At 44.8% G+C, this 19,639-nt stretch overlaps 1 protein-coding gene across 6 annotated transcripts in view; it reads left to right on the plus strand.

Moving 5' to 3' along the window:
* Positions 1-597: 597 nt before the first annotated feature.
* The window catches only part of MYB (MYB proto-oncogene, transcription factor), a 43,919-nt gene continuing 24,877 nt past the window's right edge, over positions 598-19,639 (plus strand). For 2 of the 6 annotated variants that reach the window (XM_084827595.1, XM_084827598.1), the window contains exons 1-6: positions 598-962; positions 8,182-8,299; positions 12,486-12,557; positions 15,410-15,502; positions 17,146-17,366; positions 19,343-19,577. In XM_084827595.1, coding sequence (XP_084683721.1) covers positions 940-962; positions 8,182-8,299; positions 12,486-12,557; positions 15,410-15,502; positions 17,146-17,366; positions 19,343-19,577 — 762 coding nt within the window. In that variant the 5' untranslated portion in view covers positions 598-939. Of the gene's footprint in view, positions 963-1,141; positions 1,800-2,199; positions 2,818-8,181; positions 8,300-12,485; positions 12,558-15,409; positions 15,503-17,145; positions 17,367-19,342; positions 19,578-19,639 lie in introns of those variants that run through there. The other 4 variants (XM_084827596.1, XM_084827599.1, XM_084827597.1 and 1 more) reach the window with 3 other exon arrangements.

A 19,639-nucleotide genomic window follows, 5' to 3' on the forward strand; every position in this document is an offset into this window, starting at 1 on the left:
GGGCTGCCACCACTCCACACACACACACCCCCCGGCAATTTCTGGGCTTTTCCCAGTAGCTTCACAGGCAGCTATTCAACAGGCGAAGTTTCTCCCAATGGGGGGAATGGACAGGGGAAGCTGCACTGAACCTGCTGAATGCCCACCTGTCCGACAGCTATTAAAAGGCAGGGAAGCCCCGCCATGACGGTGGCAATCCTAACACACCCGCCCCAGACAGGTGGACCTGGCAGCGGTAACTTCCAACTCAGAATACAATTTCCTCCTTGGCACGCAAAACGGGCATAGAGCCAGAGGAAGTTTCCGCCGAACGCTGTACTATCACAGCCCCAAGGGGCTGAGGGGAAAGCGAAGGGGCCCCCTCCACGCTTGCCTCCCTCGGCATGGCGTCCCAGCCGCCCCAAGCCCGCTTGCGTGCGCGCACGAGTCGGCCCGGGTTCCTGCGGTCTGGCGGGGGAGTGTTTCTGCTGTCGCGTGTGTCAGCAGGACACGGCTGTGCTGAGCGGGTACTGTGCAGCAAAAGGCGCCTCTCCCGCCTGCTCGCTCTCCCCCCGCGAGCGCAGCTCCCGGCTGCCGCCGCCTCAGCCGCGCGCGCTTAGAAGAGCCACACACAGCGCAGAATGGGCTGGAAGGAGTTCCTCGGTGCCAGCAAGACCCACGGCCAGCGGCTGGAGAAGCGCCTGCGCACTGCAGGGGCGCCAGATTTGGCGGGAGGGGGAGTGTCCAAAAAGCCCTTTGTTTGATGGCATCTGTTTACACAGTTTACTCTTTCATCTCAACCTGTTTCCTCCTCCCCTCTCCTGCTCCTGAGAACTTTACAGCGGAGGAGCTCTTCTTAAGCGGCGAGAAACGCCAGGCGCTTCTTCCAGCAGCATAAAGCCCTCTCCTCCCCCACCCGCCCACCCACTTTTCGCCTCTCCCCCAGTGACTAATGCAAGGATGGCCAGGAGACCTAGGCACAGGTAAACGGGGAAGAAAAAAGCAAAGCTCTTTGCAACACAGTGCGTTTTTCTCTCTGTAGGCGTGTGTGCGCGCGCGCGCGTCTTGTCTTGTTCCATAGCGGTAGGGTTCTTTGGGGGAAACATTTAAGAGTCGGAGAAAATGTGTGTGTGTGTGTATGTGTGCGAGAGGGAGAGACAGCGATTCGGAGGTATCGTACAAGCGTAAGAGGGAGCGATCTGTGTCAGTTCCTTTGCACACCTGTCGGAGCGTGCATTAGAGTGGTGCATTTAAATAAAATGCAGGACCGAATCGGTCGAAGTTTGGCAACTTACTTTCTCCTCCGCTAGCCACATCGCTTCCCCCCACCCCCGCGTACGATCTTCGAATCTTTGCAACTGATCTTTGCAGCGTCGAAGTTGTGCAGAGAGGCGCGCGGGGCGGGTGGTGGTGGTCTCCCAGGCCACGCGTTGCAAATAATTAAATAGGAGTGGCAGCCCGTTCCTAACTTGCCAGGAGGTGCCCCTGCCTGCGAGTCTCCTCGTTCCGCGATCGGTCGGGTTCGGGGCTGGACGAGGTGAGCAAATGGCACGCGGGACGTAAGGGAGGGGATAAAATGTCGGAACCGCTCAGCGGAGCTGCAGGCACTCGATTGCCCCTTTTCATTCATTCGTCCTCTCATTCATTCTCGGTGGATGTGTGGATGTCAGGTGGATGACAGGCGGCGCGCCAGAAGACCCAGCTCCCTTTTTGCAACTGCCGGGCGTTTTCTTTTGGGACTCCGGATCCACAGCCCTGTGGAGCTCCCCCTTTTAAAAAAAAAGCACACGAACGCCGCTCCCCAAACGCTCTGCAACGAGGTTTGTGTTCGTAATGCACACGCCGCTCCCCACAGGCAGAAGCCCCGGTCATTCTTTGTGGCACTGTGCGGGGCAGCTTCGGCAGGAGAGGATGCAGTGGAACGGGGAGAGAGAGGAAGGGGTGGTTGCCAAGAACTGTCACTCGTTTGCTCATGTTGAGCCTGGTCTTGCTCAGCGAGCGTTGCACGATCGCCTGTTTCTTATGCCGGGACTTGGCAGGAAATCTTGCAGGGCGCGCGCGTGCGGTGGCGTGGGGAGACCCCGAGAGATCGTGCGGGGCTGGGAAGGGTTGTGGTTGTGGGGAGCGGTGGAGGCTGCTGAGGCTACCCGCTGCTGCTCCCCTCCCACCCGGCTAGCGTGGCGCGGAGCAAACGGGAAAGAGAAAGCAGCGCCTCGTGGTCGGAGAAACGCTCGCACAGTGTGGGATTGTTTTCTAATTATCTCGGGACAGTCGCTCGTCCACGTGGAGCCAGAACTTTTCTTTCTCTTTCGCCGTGCAGCGCCCGCGATTCTTCTCCTCCTCCTCCCTTCCTACGCGATCTCTCCCTTTCTCCCCCACCCTTTCCCCTCGGCTCGTCTTGGCACGGAAAGCAAAGTCCCAACCTTGGGTCCCACCCCGAACGATGCCTCTTTTTCTGTTTGCTGATCTCGAGAAAGGATCGTTGGGGACGGGCGTGGGGTGGAGGAGACGGGCACGGATCAGTGTGGCGCGGGTGTGTGCAGGCATGCTCGCGTGGAGCCGAAGCGGTTGCTCTGGGTCTGCAAGACGATTCTGCGCCCCGCCTGGGCTGCAGCGTTTGCAGCGCCGGCCAGGGCGCCGCCGCCGCACGCTTCAGGCCCCCGCGCTCGCTTCCTTCCTGCAGACCGGCGGGGGAGGGGGGGCCAGCTTTCCGTTTGCAAGGCGGAGGGAACCCGGGAGAAGAAGTCGCTGGTGTCAGAGGCGCGGCCTTTAAAACGCAACGCGGGCCTCTCTCTCTCCCCCCCCCCTTTTCTTTCCATGATCCTGAGAAGACATCCAGTACGGGAAGGAGTTGAATAGCGCGAGGCTGTATGGAGCGGGGGGGGGGGGAGTTAAGAGATCTGTCCTGAACTCCAGGAAGGGATGGGGGGGGGGGGACTGTGGCACGGCCGATAAATCCCCCTGTTGGAAAGTGGCAAGGCGGGAGACAGAAGGGGAAACCCTCGGAGCTTGCGACTTTCCACCACCTGGCTGGAGGGCTTGGGGAGGTGAAGTCGCGTCAGAGCAACGAAAGTGGCCGCCCTTCGGGTGACTGCCTGGCGTGCTGCTCGGTTTTTCTTCAATCACAGCGTCACTGATAGTAGTAGTAAGCGGCAGCAACAAATCACTCCCCCCCGCCCCCCCCACCAGCTCGCCCGCCAGCCCGCCTCGCCTCCCTCTTGCCCTCCCGCCTTCCTTTCTTTAAACTGGTTGCGCAATTTGGCTCCCTTGGCCTAAGTGTAGCAGTCGTCAGTGCGAAGTGTCTGAAGTTGTTAACCCTTTCGGTTCCTTTAGCCTGACACGTCACTGCAAGCGCGGTGCACCGAAGGGGGCGGGGGGGGGGTTGCACTGTTATTGGTGCGGAGAGTAAAAGGGAGGCAGGCAGCGGTGGATCTGTTATTGAATCCACTTTGGTTGGTGACAGAGTATGCAAGCACTTGAGTCTCATGGAAGTCTCTGTCTGAAAAATGGAAATGTAGCTGCAGCTCTGCTGAACAGGTTGCAAAGATGGCTTGACAGTTAAGGCTGCAGTGCTGTCACGCTTATTGATGTTGTGAGGATAAAATGGAGGAAGGAGGAGGATCATGTACGCTGCCTTGGAGGAAAAAAGGCGGGATATAAATTAAATAAATAAATTATAAATCCCCACTGGTGTACTCCCAGTTGAAATCGCTGGGACTCCTAGGACTAGGTAAACATGCATAATGAACTTGAGCACACTCCGGGAGAGAGCGGAGGACAGGAAGGCCTGGCGTGCTATGGTCCATGGGGTCACAAAGAGTCGGACATGACTTAACGACTGAACAACAACAAAAACATGCATAGGCCCAAACAGGCGTAATTGTAAAGGCCCATCCAGCAGTCATAGGCTTCTGACCAGTGTATGGTATCTGGACTATATTACACCTGTCCAGAAAGACCTGCACTGGTTGCCAGTTGCTTTCTAGGCTCAATTCAAGGTGTTGGTCTTAACCTTTAAAGCCCTAAACGACTTAGGACCTGGCTATCTAAGGGGCCTCCTGTCTCACTATGAACCTGCCTGAGTACTAAGCTCTGCAGGAGATGCTCTTTTGAAGGCAAGCATGAAAGGGCTTTCTCCTGTGTTGCCCCCAAACCATGGAATGCGCTCCCTCAAGAATTACAATTGGCCCCTGCTCTTTTGGCCTTCAGGAAGGGCATCTTTTCAGTTTAGCCTTTTAAAATATGTAGTTTTAAAAATGTTTTACTGTTTTTCATGTTTTTGTTTTGTTGTCGCAAGCTTTTATTGTGTTAAATAGTTGTACACCGCCTTGATGGCTTTTTAGCAGATAAGGCGGTATATAAACATTAACAACGACGACTCTATTGAAATCAGTGGGGCTTTAGTCACAACTAACTTTAGTCACAACTGACTTGTTTCATTAGTTTCAATGGGACATGCAGCACAATCCTATGCTTGTTTACTTAGAAGTAAGCTCTATTGTGTCAATTAGGCTTACTCCCAGGTAAGTGTGCATAGGATTGCAACTTTAGTCATGCCAGTAGTATTGGGCCAGTTCAGTAGTATTGGGCCAGTTGCTGCCACTTGAACGGCACTCGCTTGTTTGTAAATGCCATTGATACCATTGGGCCTTCCAAGTAATGGACGAAATCCAGTTAAGTTGTTCTGCGGATGGGGCTACTTTTGTCAACAGAACTGGGGATGGGCGGGAGAGGGAATTCCACTTCCCCCTGCATGCCCTCAAAATCTGCTCTGGAAGGTTGGGGGACCCTCTAGAGCAGATTTTCAGGGGACAGCGGGCTGCAGGGCAGGAGAAGAAAGTCCTGTTGTGCAGGTGGAGCACCATTGGATTCCACCCAATGAGTCTCATGCTTCAGTTGCAATCCTAAGCATGCACATTTAGAAGTAAGTGTCATTAATATCAGTGGGACGTATCAGTAGACTTGCTTAGGATCAGTGATCAAACAAGAGAGCAGTATCACCAGGCGTTCTCAAGCAGTTTACTCTGGAGAAATTCTATTCAACCCAATGGCATATTTATTTATTGTATTTGTACTCTGCTTTTCAGCCAAGATTGTCTCCCAAAACATCTTACAGTTAAAATGCATACAAAGGTACAATATAATGGTCTTCTGGCGGATGGTGATGTAATCGCTGGTGCATCTGTAGTTTGGAGTGCTTTATATGCTACAAGAGTTTACCCTCAAGTGTTAATCTTCTATCTTCTGTATGTCCTCAATGGATTGGAAAACCACACATCCGATTGTTACGATTGTTCTACCTCTTTCTGGGATGGTTATAGGCATAGTGAAAATTTTGTCCACCATCTTGAAACAAAATGGCGGCCAATCAAAAATTTGAAACATTTACTGCTTCAATACCATTTGATCGATTTCAACCAAACTTTGCATCATGATTCAGCACTGCAGCAAGCAGATTTTAAGCATATATGATTATAATCATAAAAGAGGATGTGTCTCTGTCCTTCTTTCTATCTGTCTGTCATTGCCATAGCTTCGAGGCAGTGAAAGCTAGACACCTGAAATGTGGCATTTATACTAAGGGGACCCCCAGGAATGTGCACATCAGGGTTATTTTGTTTTAAAACGCATTAATTTCAATTGTGTCCATGTGGTTGAACCCTGCAGTTAGATTTTCAGCCACTAGGGGCAAACCTCACTAGCTAGGACATCACTTTCACTCCATAGAGTTTGAAGCCAGAGCAGATTAGTAGGTCGAGGGGCACCGTTATACTCCTTCGGAGATAGACCCTTCCCTCAGGGGGCTATGGGGGTACATCATGGCAGGGGCTGTGCCTATGGGTGTCTGTGGGCATGGCTTAACTCAGATGGGGCGGGCACAATGTGTCCTACCCTTGACAGCTGTTAAGTTTGCTTGAAGTCTTCAGTGTATCATTGTAAGGGCTATTCCCACCCATGCAAAGCCAGTTCCATTCACTAGTTATGTATATAGCACTTTAAATGTGCAAACAGTTTTACAATGCTAAAAGCCCTGTAAAGTAAATCACAACTAATCCAATTTTATGCATGGGAAACTGAGTCTGGGGGCGAGCATCTTGTAACAGCTAAGCTACATGACCAGACATGATGTATCTGTTGCTGAACTGTACCGCATTAGATTGGGTGAGGGATGGAGTGTTAACATTCTCCCTGCACATACAAGCTAGCAGGCAAGGGAGAAGAGTTCTAGAGCAGCTTTCTAACATACCAGGAGGGGTTTTTTTTAACCCTGAGGAAGCACTTAAAGTAACATTTGATGTACAGTACCTGCATTCTAAAATGGTACAGTCCAGCAATATCTTGTGAAGCTGCTGATGATATGTTTTGGCTCTAAGCCTGTGGTTGAACTTGGATGTAAATTTCAGCTGATCTAAGTTGAGTCCTCACATATGTAAAGCTTATTTCATAAGCCACGTAGTCCTAATAGCAGGCTTACTTAATGACTGGCATGTTAGTTTAGTGATAGTAGATATTAAGGGTTGAGTGGAATTGAGGACATTATTTTGTATCCCCGCTAAGGCACTTAAGGATGGGCTCTCAATTTCAGCACAAAGATCTCCGTAGATTTCGAAACCAGCCACTGTTTGTACATAAATTAGCATGATGCCTATGATGGGTGCCATGTGCCAGAGATTTTATAGCTTTAAAATGTCTTATTATTTAAATCTTCCCACATTACCTTTGCATCGTAGCAGAAAAGCAACCTGCTGTCAGGTATTGGAGGAATCCCGTTACAGCCTTTAACTCACTACTTCAAGTAATCCCATTGACCTCATTGTCACTCCTTCTGTGTCACTAGTTTGGGGCTCTGAGTCTTAAATATTAGATACTTAATTGTTCCAGTGCCATTGTTTAGCAAAACACATCTTTAAATTGTATTTGAAGTTTATCCCATTTGTGTATCACCATAATTAGCGCTAAACCATCTATGTTTCTTTGCTACTGTAGATATAATCTGTAAATTGAGGTTTCAAAAGTTATGTTTATGTTTTAAAGTTGTACATAAAACATTGCACAATAGAATTGAAGTAAAGCAACCTCTGTTGCAAAACACTTTGTTTTAATTTCACTAAACTGGATGGGTTAAGTTGGATGTTTGTGATTGTTTCTACTCCTGCATTGCCTTTGGAGAAATCCTGGGGCAATCAATTAGCATTAAAAATGCATCAGATGGGCTAGACATAAGAAAACTATTTATAATGAAGCAAGTAGTGTGGCTCTTCACTTCGGTGCTGTGAAGATTTTAGATTGTACATTTCTCCTTAGTTATAGCTGAAGTTGGCCAAGAACTGTGGGCTTGTTGATACTGTTCTTCATTTACAAAACAAACTGATCACTTGATGTCCGTACATTTCATTTGTTTTGAGAGGCCTTTGCTCTCAGATATTTCTAAGCTGCAGTTCTATGCATATATGTAGCCCGACCCTATGTGCATGTTTATTTGGAAGCAAGCCCCACTGAATTCAGTAGAACTTATTTCCTTGTAAGTATGTTTGGACTTGCAGCCATACTCCTAAGTAAGTGTTCACAGGAATTTTACTTGGCAGAAGTCCAGTTGAACTCAGTGGGACTTCTGAGTAAGTATGTATAGGATCAAGCAATTCATCTTTTAATAGTCTGACAGGGTATAGTGTTGATTTTTTTTTCTTTTTTAAAAAATACTTAGCACTTTAGTATTAAGATGCTATTTTTCATCTGGGAATTGAATATGCAAGCTTCTTTATCAATTAGGTGAAAGCATGAAGTGTTCTTCAAATGATCTGGCATAAGTTAAGGATTCTGAGTATGTACTTGGGCAAAGGACACAGCCTCTGTTCTCGTATTGTCCTCGACATTGTATTTTAATTTGAAACCATCATTGGTTGAACAGCTGCCAAATGTGTAATTTGCCACTGATCTAACAGTGTGAGCAGGTCTAAACATGCACAGTAATAAGAAGGTTGCCAACCTTTTGCTTGTATCTGTGGATACCAAAAACAGCAGAACCAGTTCAGAATACTAGAACAGAATGTAGAACAAAATCTTGCCTTGCAAGTTTCCAAACAATTACCCTCATAACCTTTTCAAAGATTCTCATGTTTTCCTAGATATTTGAAAATCCTGTTGTTCTAAAAAAAGCCTTGGTGTTCTGTTCCATTTTGCCTTTGTGCTCTATTTCTCCAGCATATACAGCAGCGATGATGAAGATGAAGATATTGAGGTGTATGATCACGATTATGATGGTCTGATGCCCAAGGGCGGAAAGCGACATTTAGGGAAAACCCGGTGGACACGGGAAGAGGTAATAGCAGCTTATGTCTCAAAAAACAAAGGTGTGGACAAAAATTCTTATATCGGGTGTCGCAGGCTTCCCAAGCATGAGAGTAGTTTTGAGGGAAATTCTTTTTTTAAAAAAATGACATGTATAATTAGTGAACTTTGTGGCCTACTGAATGGATGTTCACATATGGCCGCTACCAGGTACTTTTGATGTGACCATTGTGCCGTGGCAGTAAAAATGGGAGCATATTGGAAGATATAGGAGCACAGAGGGTGGCTTCATTAGGAGAAAGAATCAGGAGAAGCATTAATAGAAGCCTGGTTGCCCCCACTTGGTAGTTTGCAGGTGGCAGCTTCTGAGGTGAAGGCGATAGGAAGTCTATACCTCACACTGGTTTCAGCTGCAATGGGGGCGGAAAGGGAGACCTTCCCCATGCAGGTCAATTGAGCAGTAATCACTCCTTTGACTCATACTGTGAAAGGGGAAGGTTTTGGAATGGGACACACCTGCAGGCACCTTTTATGTTATGGGGCTGAATTTGTAGTCACAGCTAAAGTCCTGTTTCAGACAGTAGGTCAACCGTGCAGGACAGGTGTACAAACTGCAATTATGCACCTGATCCAAAGTTTACTAAAGCCATTGAAAACATCACTGAACATTATTTGCTATTTAGATTTATATGCTATGCTACGGATGGGTTACACTGTTTCATAGGGTCAAGCTGTAAAGTGATGAAGCATGAACATTTTGAAGTCACCCTTTTAAAACTCTATTTGATGAATATTGTGCCTCATCAGGAACAAAGCAGCAGCATCTTACAGCTGCAGTTACCTGAGCACAAACTGTTGATCCCCTTATGCAAGCAACTTGTGGCCCTGAAGATGTTTGACTGGGACTCCCATCAGGCCTAATCAGCATAGCCAGTGGTGAGGCTTGATGGGAGTTGCAGCCAACAACATCTGGATAGGTTACCCACCTCTGGTTTAACACATCCTCCAAACAAATGTGGTCAGCTGAAGCTTCTGAACAACTGAAGCACGCTTATAGAACAGCAGTTCTTAAGATACGAAGGATTATTTACCATCCGACCCGTTTTTAAATATGTAGTCTTCTTTTTGGAAAGCTGAATGTAAGAAGTTGGGTACTTTAGTAACTTCAACTCATTCCAACACCCTTAAGGTTTATTTTCAGCATAGACTGCTGTATTGAAAAATTTACTTTTCAGTACTGAGAGTCAGTGATAGCTTAAGCTGGCTCTATTTCTGTGTAGTCCAATTTCCATAATACTATTTTTGGCTTAATTAACATCACAAACTGATGTTAGTATGTAAACATTAGCAGGTCATTTCCCAAATGCTTTTGTTAAAGCTTCGGCTGTTGCAGTATTCTGTGATCCTGCTAAATAGCCCTTTCAGCCTAGCATTTTGCTTCTTAAGCTCTTGCCAAAGGTTATTGGGTCAAGTTATGACAAGGAAGCAGTTCTCAAATCGTTTCACTGATTAATACATTTGTCAGTGCGACTACTCATAAGTAATGTGGAGATTGCTATCTTGTTGATCAAATCGGCAAACTAATTAAGCTAGTAGTTGAATATAATGGCTGAGGTGTGCATTAAAACTTTACACTCTTACTGCAAGGGGAGGCCACTGAAAAGCACTTCTGCACGGTGGTGCCCTACATCAGCCTTCCTCAACCCGATGCCCCCCAGATGTGTTGCACTAAAACTCTCATCAGCCCCAGCAATGGTTAGATGAAGGGAGTTGTCGTTCAAAACATCTGGAGGGCACCAGGTCAGGGAAGCCTTCTCTGTATCATTGGCATAATGTCTGGAAGTCCCGTACTATGTCCCTTGGCCCCATTCCATATCACATGACCACAGTTTCGCCAACACGTGTGAGAGGCTGTCGAACATGAGCAACGCCACGCGTGATCACTTTTCAACAGCATCTGTGTGAGGACAGTAATATATTAAATTAACCTTCAATCCTGTCGATTTGAATGGTTGTTGTGGCCCAACAGTATGAAGCATCTCATCCTAAAGAGGTACATACCTGGCATGGCTCAAAGGATGACAAACACTGACCGCATCACAGAGAAGGCTGGTCTCTCATGTGTCACAGAGAGTCACAGAGTAACAGCCTGCAAACATGTTTAAGTTGTAAAATACAGATGACTTCATGGCTGCCAAAATGGTGTATTAGTGAACTGTGCCTTTATGCTTATGCACTTCCATGATATGTAATGGGTAACCTATGCTTCAGGGGTCCCAGTGTAGGGTAGTGCATAGAGTGTGGAGCTTGGAATGTGGAGAGCTGTGTTTGAATCCCTGCTTGGCTGTGAAGTTCATTGGGTGGCTTTGGACAAGTCACTATGAGTGAAACTGCATGTTACAGTAAAGATGGGGCTGCTGCCAAAAAAAACACCTGTACACTGAATGTGTCCACTCCATAGCATGCAGAAAAACTTATCTGTGTCCTGACATTATCACATTGTGTGTTTCCCTGCCATCTTTAGCCAGTGATAGGAGTCGGAGAGATAGGACATCAGAACACAGATACTTTTTTTTACACATTATAGAGGGGACAAATTCAACATAGAGCTGCTGTTTTCAGTGTCAGACTTGTGTTTATCATCATGTGTAGTTCTTCCGCTATCTCTTAGCCTAATGTAGTTCCTTGGGTTGTTCTGTGGACAACATGAGATAACCCCATGTACACAGATACGTGCTTCTTGGAGGAGAGGTGAGGGTATAAAGGTAACGAGTGCAACAAAACGTTGCAGTGTGAAGGGCTCTTGTTCAGGGTGCCAGCCACCCATGCCCTCTTCTAGGATGCTCCATTGCGTTCCCCTCCCTGCTGGTTTTCCACCCCGCCCCCCAACAGACAGCTTATGTAAACTCCTGTCATTCCAGACCATTGGCCATGCTGGCTAGGCTGATGGGAGTTGTAGTCCAGAACGTCTGGAGGGCACCAGGTTGAGCAAGGCAGCAGTAGTCTGTGGCCACTAAATATGCTCAGTCTTCACTGAGCTGTTTGGGGGGGGGGGTTCTAAAGGTTTTTGTGTACTTTTTGCAAACTTTGGGAATTATATGTGAATAGTGCCACTTTGGCTACAGAAAGATTGGCACTCAGATAATTGAGTTCACTATTAGTATATAATGTTAAAAATATCATCCAAGATAGTGCCTTATGCTGATTCACAACACCCCAAATGAAAATAAGAAATTATGGCATTATACCACCTTGGTACATTAAGCAATTTTAAGCACTTGTCTGCTAGTATGGCAGGTCATAGGCTTGATTCAGAACTCTGGCTTATTTGGCTGTGGGTAGCAGTCTGTGACACTTACTTGGAAACATGCATCCTTAGTATAGTAAAATACAAGGATGTGACTCTTAAAGAAGCCTAAGGACACAATCCTATCAACTTAGGCAGCTGCCTCTGAACTCGGAGGCGACCGCCTATCCTAAGGAAGGCACAGATGGGGGATCGTTCCCTCTGCGCCTCTCCTTCCCTGCTATTTTCTGCTAGGCAGCCATTTTTGGCTGTCTAGCCACGGGAGGCCGACCAGGAGAGGAGCTGCATGTACGACTCATAGGATGTGTCGTACACGCAGCTCCGCTCTCCCCACCCTGGAACGTCCACAGCCCTGCCCCTTTTCAGTTGCTCCACGCACCTCTTCCGAGCGCAGAGGACAGGGCTTCTCCGCACAGCCTGTGAGGCAGCGCGGATGTGGGGGGAGATCAGTTTTCCAGGAACTGACCTTGGAGTGCGGGCTCTGAGGTCGGTTTCCGGAAAAGAGTGTATCCTATGGCCCTCTAGACAGTGTCTAGTGGCCATACAATTGTTCCCTAAGGAATCTAATTATTCAAATCTGCCTAGTTGTCTATGGCAGTTTTAGTCTTTGTACAGTATGCTAATAGTTTAGGATTCCAGTGTTGGTTCCAACTTAGGTTACCAGTTCACAACTCCCAAATATAAAATTTCACATTATTTTCAGTGAAGTAACAATATCCCGCTGATAACTCAGAAAAAAAGACTGTAATATACATAGAACAAACTGGAGATTTCCCCTTCCATATTTGTGAACAACACAGATGGCAGTGATATTAAGCAGTGCATAGTATTGGCTTTTTTAAAAAAACACCTTTGAAATGAAATAAGAAAGTGACTTGAACTTAAATTGCCTTTTCTCAAAATGTCTTAGGATGAGAAGCTAAAGAAACTTGTGGAACAGAATGGCACAGAAGATTGGAAAGTTATTGCCAATTTCCTTCCTGTAAGTAGGCCTCATTTTCTGTTTATAACCACACATTTATCAGTGGGCAAGAAGGGGAGAGGTTGTTTCATAATTACAGATGCGGACTTAATACAATTACAGCAATTTGGGAGTCTTGCAGAACTCTCTACCATGTATGTTCACATGTAAATGTATTTCTTTCACTTCTCATATGACTGGAGGAAGGAAAATGCTAAAAGCCTTTGGGGGGGATTTTATATTTAACAGATGGTACATCATATGTATCAATGGAACAACAACAAAAAAGCATCAGTGGAGAATAGAAACTGTTTCTGATCAGTAGTTGCTGCTGCTTATTAAATGTACAGTTTTGCTAGTGATTTTTTTATGTAGCTGTTGAAATGCTGCAGGTGACATTATTTATTTATTTATAAATAAATAAATAAATTATTATTTTTAAATAATAGCTGGTATGCTAAGATGTAACTACGGGTGTATCTCTCTGTATGATAACTATGATAAAAAATTAAAATGTTATCAGTTAGGAAAAGGTGCCACAAAACTTTTGTAGTTGAAACAGCCAAAGCACCTGACCCTTCCTACTGAGGACCCCACAGTTCAGTTTTACCTCTTGTCAATAGCCTTGTGCTTATTCTATGTATCTGGCAGTAATGCGAGCAATAAAATACAAAGAAGACAAGTGAGGCCTGGCAACAAAAAGTTGCAATGTGGAATGCTTCTATTCAAGATTCCAGCTGTTTCCCCCTCCATTTTGGGTTCTTCCCTCCATTTTAGGATTTTTCTGGGGGGTGGGGTGGACACATTTGTGCCCAGTCCCAGCCACATTAATATCTTTGATTTCTACATTGATGTCTATGGGCAGCTCTTACTTCTTTTCCCTGGGGACATTTTGAAATGGCTTTTCAGTGTGGATCAGGAAATGACCCATCCAGACAATGAAATGGTTAATTCTCCCCTTTTTACCCTCCTTGCTGTCCAGCCACTCCATTTCCCTGCTGGCTTAAATTCTTTTTTCCAGCCACTCTGTTCTATTACCCCGCTCACTCAGTTGTCAGTGTGTGGGCTGGGCGGGGCAGGGCGGGGGCATCTCTCAGTCTCAACATTCTGCACCATCTGCTCCAACTTTGGTGTTACATCATGTGCAAAAGTTATTTATTTATTTTAGTTTTTGAACATTTAGAAGGGGATCCAATCTTCATGCATTTCAAAGGAGCATGAGGCTACTACATGCAACTGAATGTTTGGCTAGGCCTGGGAGGAAGTCTGAGGGGGCAATTTAAGTAGCTCTGCCTCAGTGTATAACAGTGTGCTTCATAGCAGGGCTGCTGTAAGGTAATTTTTCTCAACAGAGCCCTCCAGCCTGCAGTAGCAGTATAGCAGCGAACTATTCTGCATGATTGTTGTATACCAGTCTCCCAGCCCAACCTGCAATGTTATAATAATTGCAATAAAAGCAATGGATAACAAGCAAGGTTGTAGTAATCTACTCCCTCAGCTCCAGCCCAACCTGTAATAGACATCTGATACCACTGGACAACACTGCAGGGTTGTTGTAAAACACGCAGAGCCTCACCTGAAGTATTCCTGTCATAAATTACTCTCGCTCAGCCACAGCTCTTTCCAACATGCAATGTGGGGACAGTGAAATGCATTTGCTTTTGAATTTACATTAAGGGCACAATCTTATGCATGTTCAGAAAGAAAAAAGTCCTACGACTCCCAAAATGCTGGGAGTCGTAGGATTTTTTTCTGTCTAAACATGTATAAGATTCAGTTCTAACAGGTTTTTCTTTTAAGTTTCATACTAAATAAGAACTAAGTTAGAAAGAGCAGGAACTCTTATCTCTACTGCTACTGGGTAAGTTGGACACATTGGTGCCCAGTCCCAACTATGGTAAGGTCTTGGATTGGTCCATTAATTTTTATGAACAGTTCTCACTTCTGTGCCTGGGGACATTTAAAAATAACTTCACAGTGTGAACCAAGGATTGACCTCTCCAGACAATGGGCTCCTTCACACTGAGCTTTTATCCTGCGATTGAGGTTGTTCCTTCATGGAAGTTTGCGGGCTCTTTACATGACGCTGTGATCATTCAAGGCGTCTCCTGCACTAAATGCCCTTTGTTCCATTTTTAAATAGATCGCAGATCATGAGCTATCGAATTACCCCATTGTGTTCTGCTTCAGTTTCCTCCGTGAAAAGAGGAAAGGCAGAGGAAAGGCGGCAAGAAGAGGAGCAAGATCAGTGAAAGATAATGGAAGACTCAGATATGGGGAGAAGGAGGGGGAAGGGGTGGGGGGAAAGGAAGCACATGAAAAAGGCAGTCGTTGTGATCTTGCATTTAAAATGGAAGCAGAAATCCCAATTTTAAATGCGGGATTTTAGGCTGGTGTAGAGATGCCCAAAGAGAGGGTTCTCTTGTCTCCTTTTTATCTCTGTCTCCTCCCTTTCCAGGCACTCCATTTCATTACCCCTCCCACCCATTTGTCAGTGTGTATTTTTTTCTCTGTTAACACTCTGTGCCATTAAGTTGTCATGGGGCGGTTTGGGGGGTCTCCCCACTTACGATTGCTTTTCTTAAGGTTTTTCACACTCCTGCAAACCTCACAGTTACTCTTGAATCTGCATATGCCATCCTCTTGTGCATGTCTGGGGAGGTTTTGGCCACGTTCACACAAACACAAGAAGATTTGAATTGGTATTAGCAGGAATTATTAGTTGTAGAGGAAGCCCACAAGCTGATAAATAGTGTCATATTATGACTCAGAAGCACATCTGCGGGACATTACATAACAAAATTTACAATTTTTCATGTATCAGTAGCTTGTACATAATTCGTTGGGGTTTTTATTTTTTTGTGTACCATTAGAATCGGACAGATGTACAGTGCCAGCATCGGTGGCAGAAGGTACTAAATCCAGAGCTTATCAAAGGCCCATGGACAAAAGAAGAAGATCAACGGGTAAATAACAAAGTGGTTTTAATCTAGTCACTTCATTTGCATTAAATGTTGTGTCCAGCCAACATACATTCATATGTATTGAAATAATGGGTAGAATCCAACATAAGTCCTATTTAGAGTAGACCCATTGAAATGAATAGGACTTGTTAAACTAACTTAAGACCATTCACATCAATGGGTGTACTCTAAATAGAACTTAAGTTAGATTTTACCCAATATCTGCATTTATTAATAGTCTCGATTTATTTCCACATGGTTATATAGTTGATCTTTATAACACTTAACATTTCTTTTGTAATCCGGAAGTGCTTTAAATCAGGGGTGAGCAGAAAGTAGATGTCCCAGTGTTTAGAACATCAATCTCTCAGCATTGGCTATGCTGGCAGGGGCCTCTGGGAATTGTAGTCCAAAACATCTGGAGATCTGCCTTTTGCCCACCTCTGCTTGAAATCACTGCTCAAGTGAACTGCCCATATGAGCGCTGGTTTAGTGTAGGTTGAAAGACAGCTATGAGCCAGGAAGTCTCTCACTCAAGTCTCAACCATGATCTCATTAGGTGGCCTTAGGCAAGCCTCTCTCTTTCAGCCTTAGTCCCGCCTCCTTTAATTTGGGGGTAATAATGCTAGAATGGCTGCATAGGACAGGACAGTAAAAAAGATACTTCCTTTTCCTACACAGCTACCTTTGGGTTTTTTCTTTCATATTTTTTGCATTTCTTTTCATGCCTGCTGTTATTTCCATATAATACAGGCATACCTTATGGGACTGTTTTAAGAGTTATTGAAATGATTTATATGAAGCGTTTTCGGGACTTTGGGAAAGTACTGATCAATGATTATGATCATGACAAATTATCACTACTACTCCATAAGGAAAGTAGTTTCAAGAATTTTCATTAAGGCTTCAATGTTTAGTTGGTTAATCAGTTATATTAATTTAAAACTTTTCAAACGATTAAAAAGGTTGCCTCAATTAGTTGGGTGGCAGTTAGTTGTTTTTTATATCATTTTTAATACAAATACATGAAAACCACAGGTTTCAGGTTCCATTTTAGAAGAGGCGTTCTTCCTTCCTTCATACAAGGGGGAATACCTCTTCTAAGTAAATGATGCCCACTGTGATGTTTGCATCGTCTGACAGCAAAGAATGTTTCCCCCCTTCAGAATTACTGTTTTAGTCATGGTCAAATGTACAGCATGATCATATTACTCAAAAGTAAGTCCCACTGTGTTCAATAGGACTTACTCACCTACAAGTATGTTTAGAATTGCAACCTTAGTGCACAATCCTATGCATGTTTAGACAGAAAAAAAAGTCTGCAAGGGCTTTTTTCTGTCTAAACATGCATAGGATTGCACCCTTAATTTATCAGTCAATTAAAAACATATGGTGAAATCCACTTGTGTCCATTTGCCAATGGAATGGACATCGTCAGTGGAAGAAATTCCCCCTCGCCTTTCATGCCCCCAAAATCTGCTCTGGAGGGTTGGATGCAGGCGGGGAGGAGAGGTTGGGGAAGTCCCGTTGCACGAGTGGAAATCTGTTTGTGTGATTTACCCATATGATTAATTGCTTCATCAGGTGACAGTCCTTATCTTCACTGAAGCAAAAGTTAGAGGTGGTGTTTTTGTGTTTGTTTGAAGGTGATAGAGCTTGTGCAGAAATATGGCCCCAAGCGCTGGTCTGTCATTGCTAAGCACTTAAAGGGAAGGATCGGAAAACAATGCAGGGAGCGGTGGCACAACCATTTGAATCCAGAAGTTAAAAAAACCTCCTGGACAGAAGAAGAAGATAGAATCATTTACCAAGCACACAAGAGGCTGGGAAACAGATGGGCAGAAATTGCGAAGTTGCTGCCCGGACGGTAATGACAGGGAATAGCAGTTTAAAGGAAAGGCTAGATGGGGGGAGGGATGGGGGAGGTTCAGTCTTTTGTCATCTTTAACAGAACAATACATATAAAAAGTCAAATTTTGTTTTAATTAATTAATGTACGCAATTGTCTGCAGGTCCAAGCCAAATGAGAGAAGTGTGTTATATTATTAAAGCAGCTTACCTTTTAGTTATATTTTTAGTGGAAATTTTCTAACGTGTATCTGGTCAGTGGATCAAGTAGTTTAAGGACCTTATTGGATGTCATCTCTAAAGGGACTGGGCAAACACTTGTCCCAGATGATTTAAAGCTGAATGAATCCCTGATGACCCAGGAGACCCTGCCATATAATCAAGTAGAAAATTTCATATGTTACAAAGAAGGAAACATTGTCTTTACCATTTCTGCGATACTATAGATCATGTGGGAAGTAAAATGTGCTGATCTTCTATATGGAGATTATTCTGAGCTCTGTATGGAGATCCATATCCCATTACCCATATTCCTGTAGAAGTGAGGAAGGAGGAAGTATAACTGACTTAATACTTCCCTTTTTCTTTTTCACAAAAAACCTGCCATGAATAGAAGTGTATTTTATATAACAAGATAGTAGAAATATAAAAAACTATTTCATAATAACCTGGAGAATAATAATAAGGTAATTATAATAATTATTAATAAAGCACCTAAACATCTTCCGAATCCTCTGAAGAATATTGGAAAAAATAAAAATCTGGCTATTCCTTAAAATTTAAGGCTTAAATTATCGTATCTCCTTCCTTTCGCTGAGCCTGAACACTAAGGTCACAAGAGTTAGATTTTTGTCCTAAGACTTCCAAAGGTAACTGAGGACCAAACTAGAAGTGATGCAGGAGATTTGTGATTGTGATCTCCTACCTAAAAAGAAAGACAACTACAACTAATTAATGACCCCATGGAGGTGCTTTGAAGATCAGGGTATTTGGAAGAAGGTGTGGAACCATTCTTTTCCTTGCCCTTTTTCAGTTCTAAATCTCACTTCTCCTTCAAAGCTGCTTTCAGCTCCCTGTGGGGAGTGGGTAGACTTGCACTCATTTGCGGGGAGTGTGGCTTGATTTTAACATAATAAGAGGCTGCAAACTGCTTGGTATCAGGGGTTTGTGTATACAATCCTCAAATGAATTTCAAGCATTTGCGGGAAACCACATGTAGAGCTTGAATGTCAGAAGAAAGTATTTCCTTCATTGTTTCGATTCTCTAGGTCAGGGGTAGGCAACTTGTTGCCCCCCAGGTATTTTGGCTTACAACTCCCATCATCCCTAGCCAGCATAGCCAGTGGTGAGGTATTATGGGAGGTACAGGCAATGACATCTTAAGAGCCAATAGTTGCCCAACCCTCGGCCGTTGCTAGGAAATTTGCTTAGAGGGTGACCGTTCTTGCATTATCTCCATTCAGCAGTGGGATGCAGCAGAATTCCTTTTGGAATGGCAGGATGTATTTCACCGGCTGAAGGGCCTGGCACACCCTAGGACCAGGAAGTTGCTCCACATGCCTGTTGCATCACATGCTAGGGATGAGGTACAACTGAAGTAATTGATTGGTCTAGGTGGAATGCTGTGTAAGAGAAAAGTAATAGGAGCTGGAGAATTGGAATCAGGAATATGGAGTGGCTTTTTTGCATGCCACTGTTTTGTTTATTTCATTTTTCTTGCCAGTTGAAGAGGCAGAGGCCTGCTGTAATGGAGTGTGGATAGTTGCTTGTTTTGAAAGCAGTAAGGATCAGCCTGTTGTGAACTTGTAGCACAAGTTCAGGCCGTGTGAGCAGAATGGTATCTTATGATAGAAGTACCAAGAATTTGGATGGGAGATTCCTAGATGATTATGGAAAAGTTGTACGTTAACTACTGTCTCCTGCCAGTTAATCATAATCGCGCCTGAAAATTCTATTTGTACAATTTTTTTTTCATATGCCTGTGTTCTTGTGCAGAACTGATAATGCTATCAAGAACCACTGGAATTCTACAATGCGTCGAAAGGTTGAACAGGAAGGTTATCTCCAGGAGTCTTCCAAAGTCAGCCAGCCCTCGCTAGCCACAAGCTTTCCGAAGAATAACCATTTAATGGGCTTTGCCCATACTCCACCTTCTGTGCATCTGCCAACAGACACCCCAACCCCGACTACCAATGACTACTCCTATTATCATATTTCTGAGACACAAAATGTAAGCCGACAGAAACAGTTCAATAGGTTGAAAGCCAGATCTCCCTGTAATTGAGATAATGT

Source organism: Heloderma suspectum, chromosome 1, assembly GCF_057233095.1.
Source record: "Heloderma suspectum isolate Gila_16-S chromosome 1, 16-S_ref, whole genome shotgun sequence".
Classification (NCBI taxonomy): domain Eukaryota; kingdom Metazoa; phylum Chordata; class Lepidosauria; order Squamata; family Helodermatidae; genus Heloderma; species Heloderma suspectum.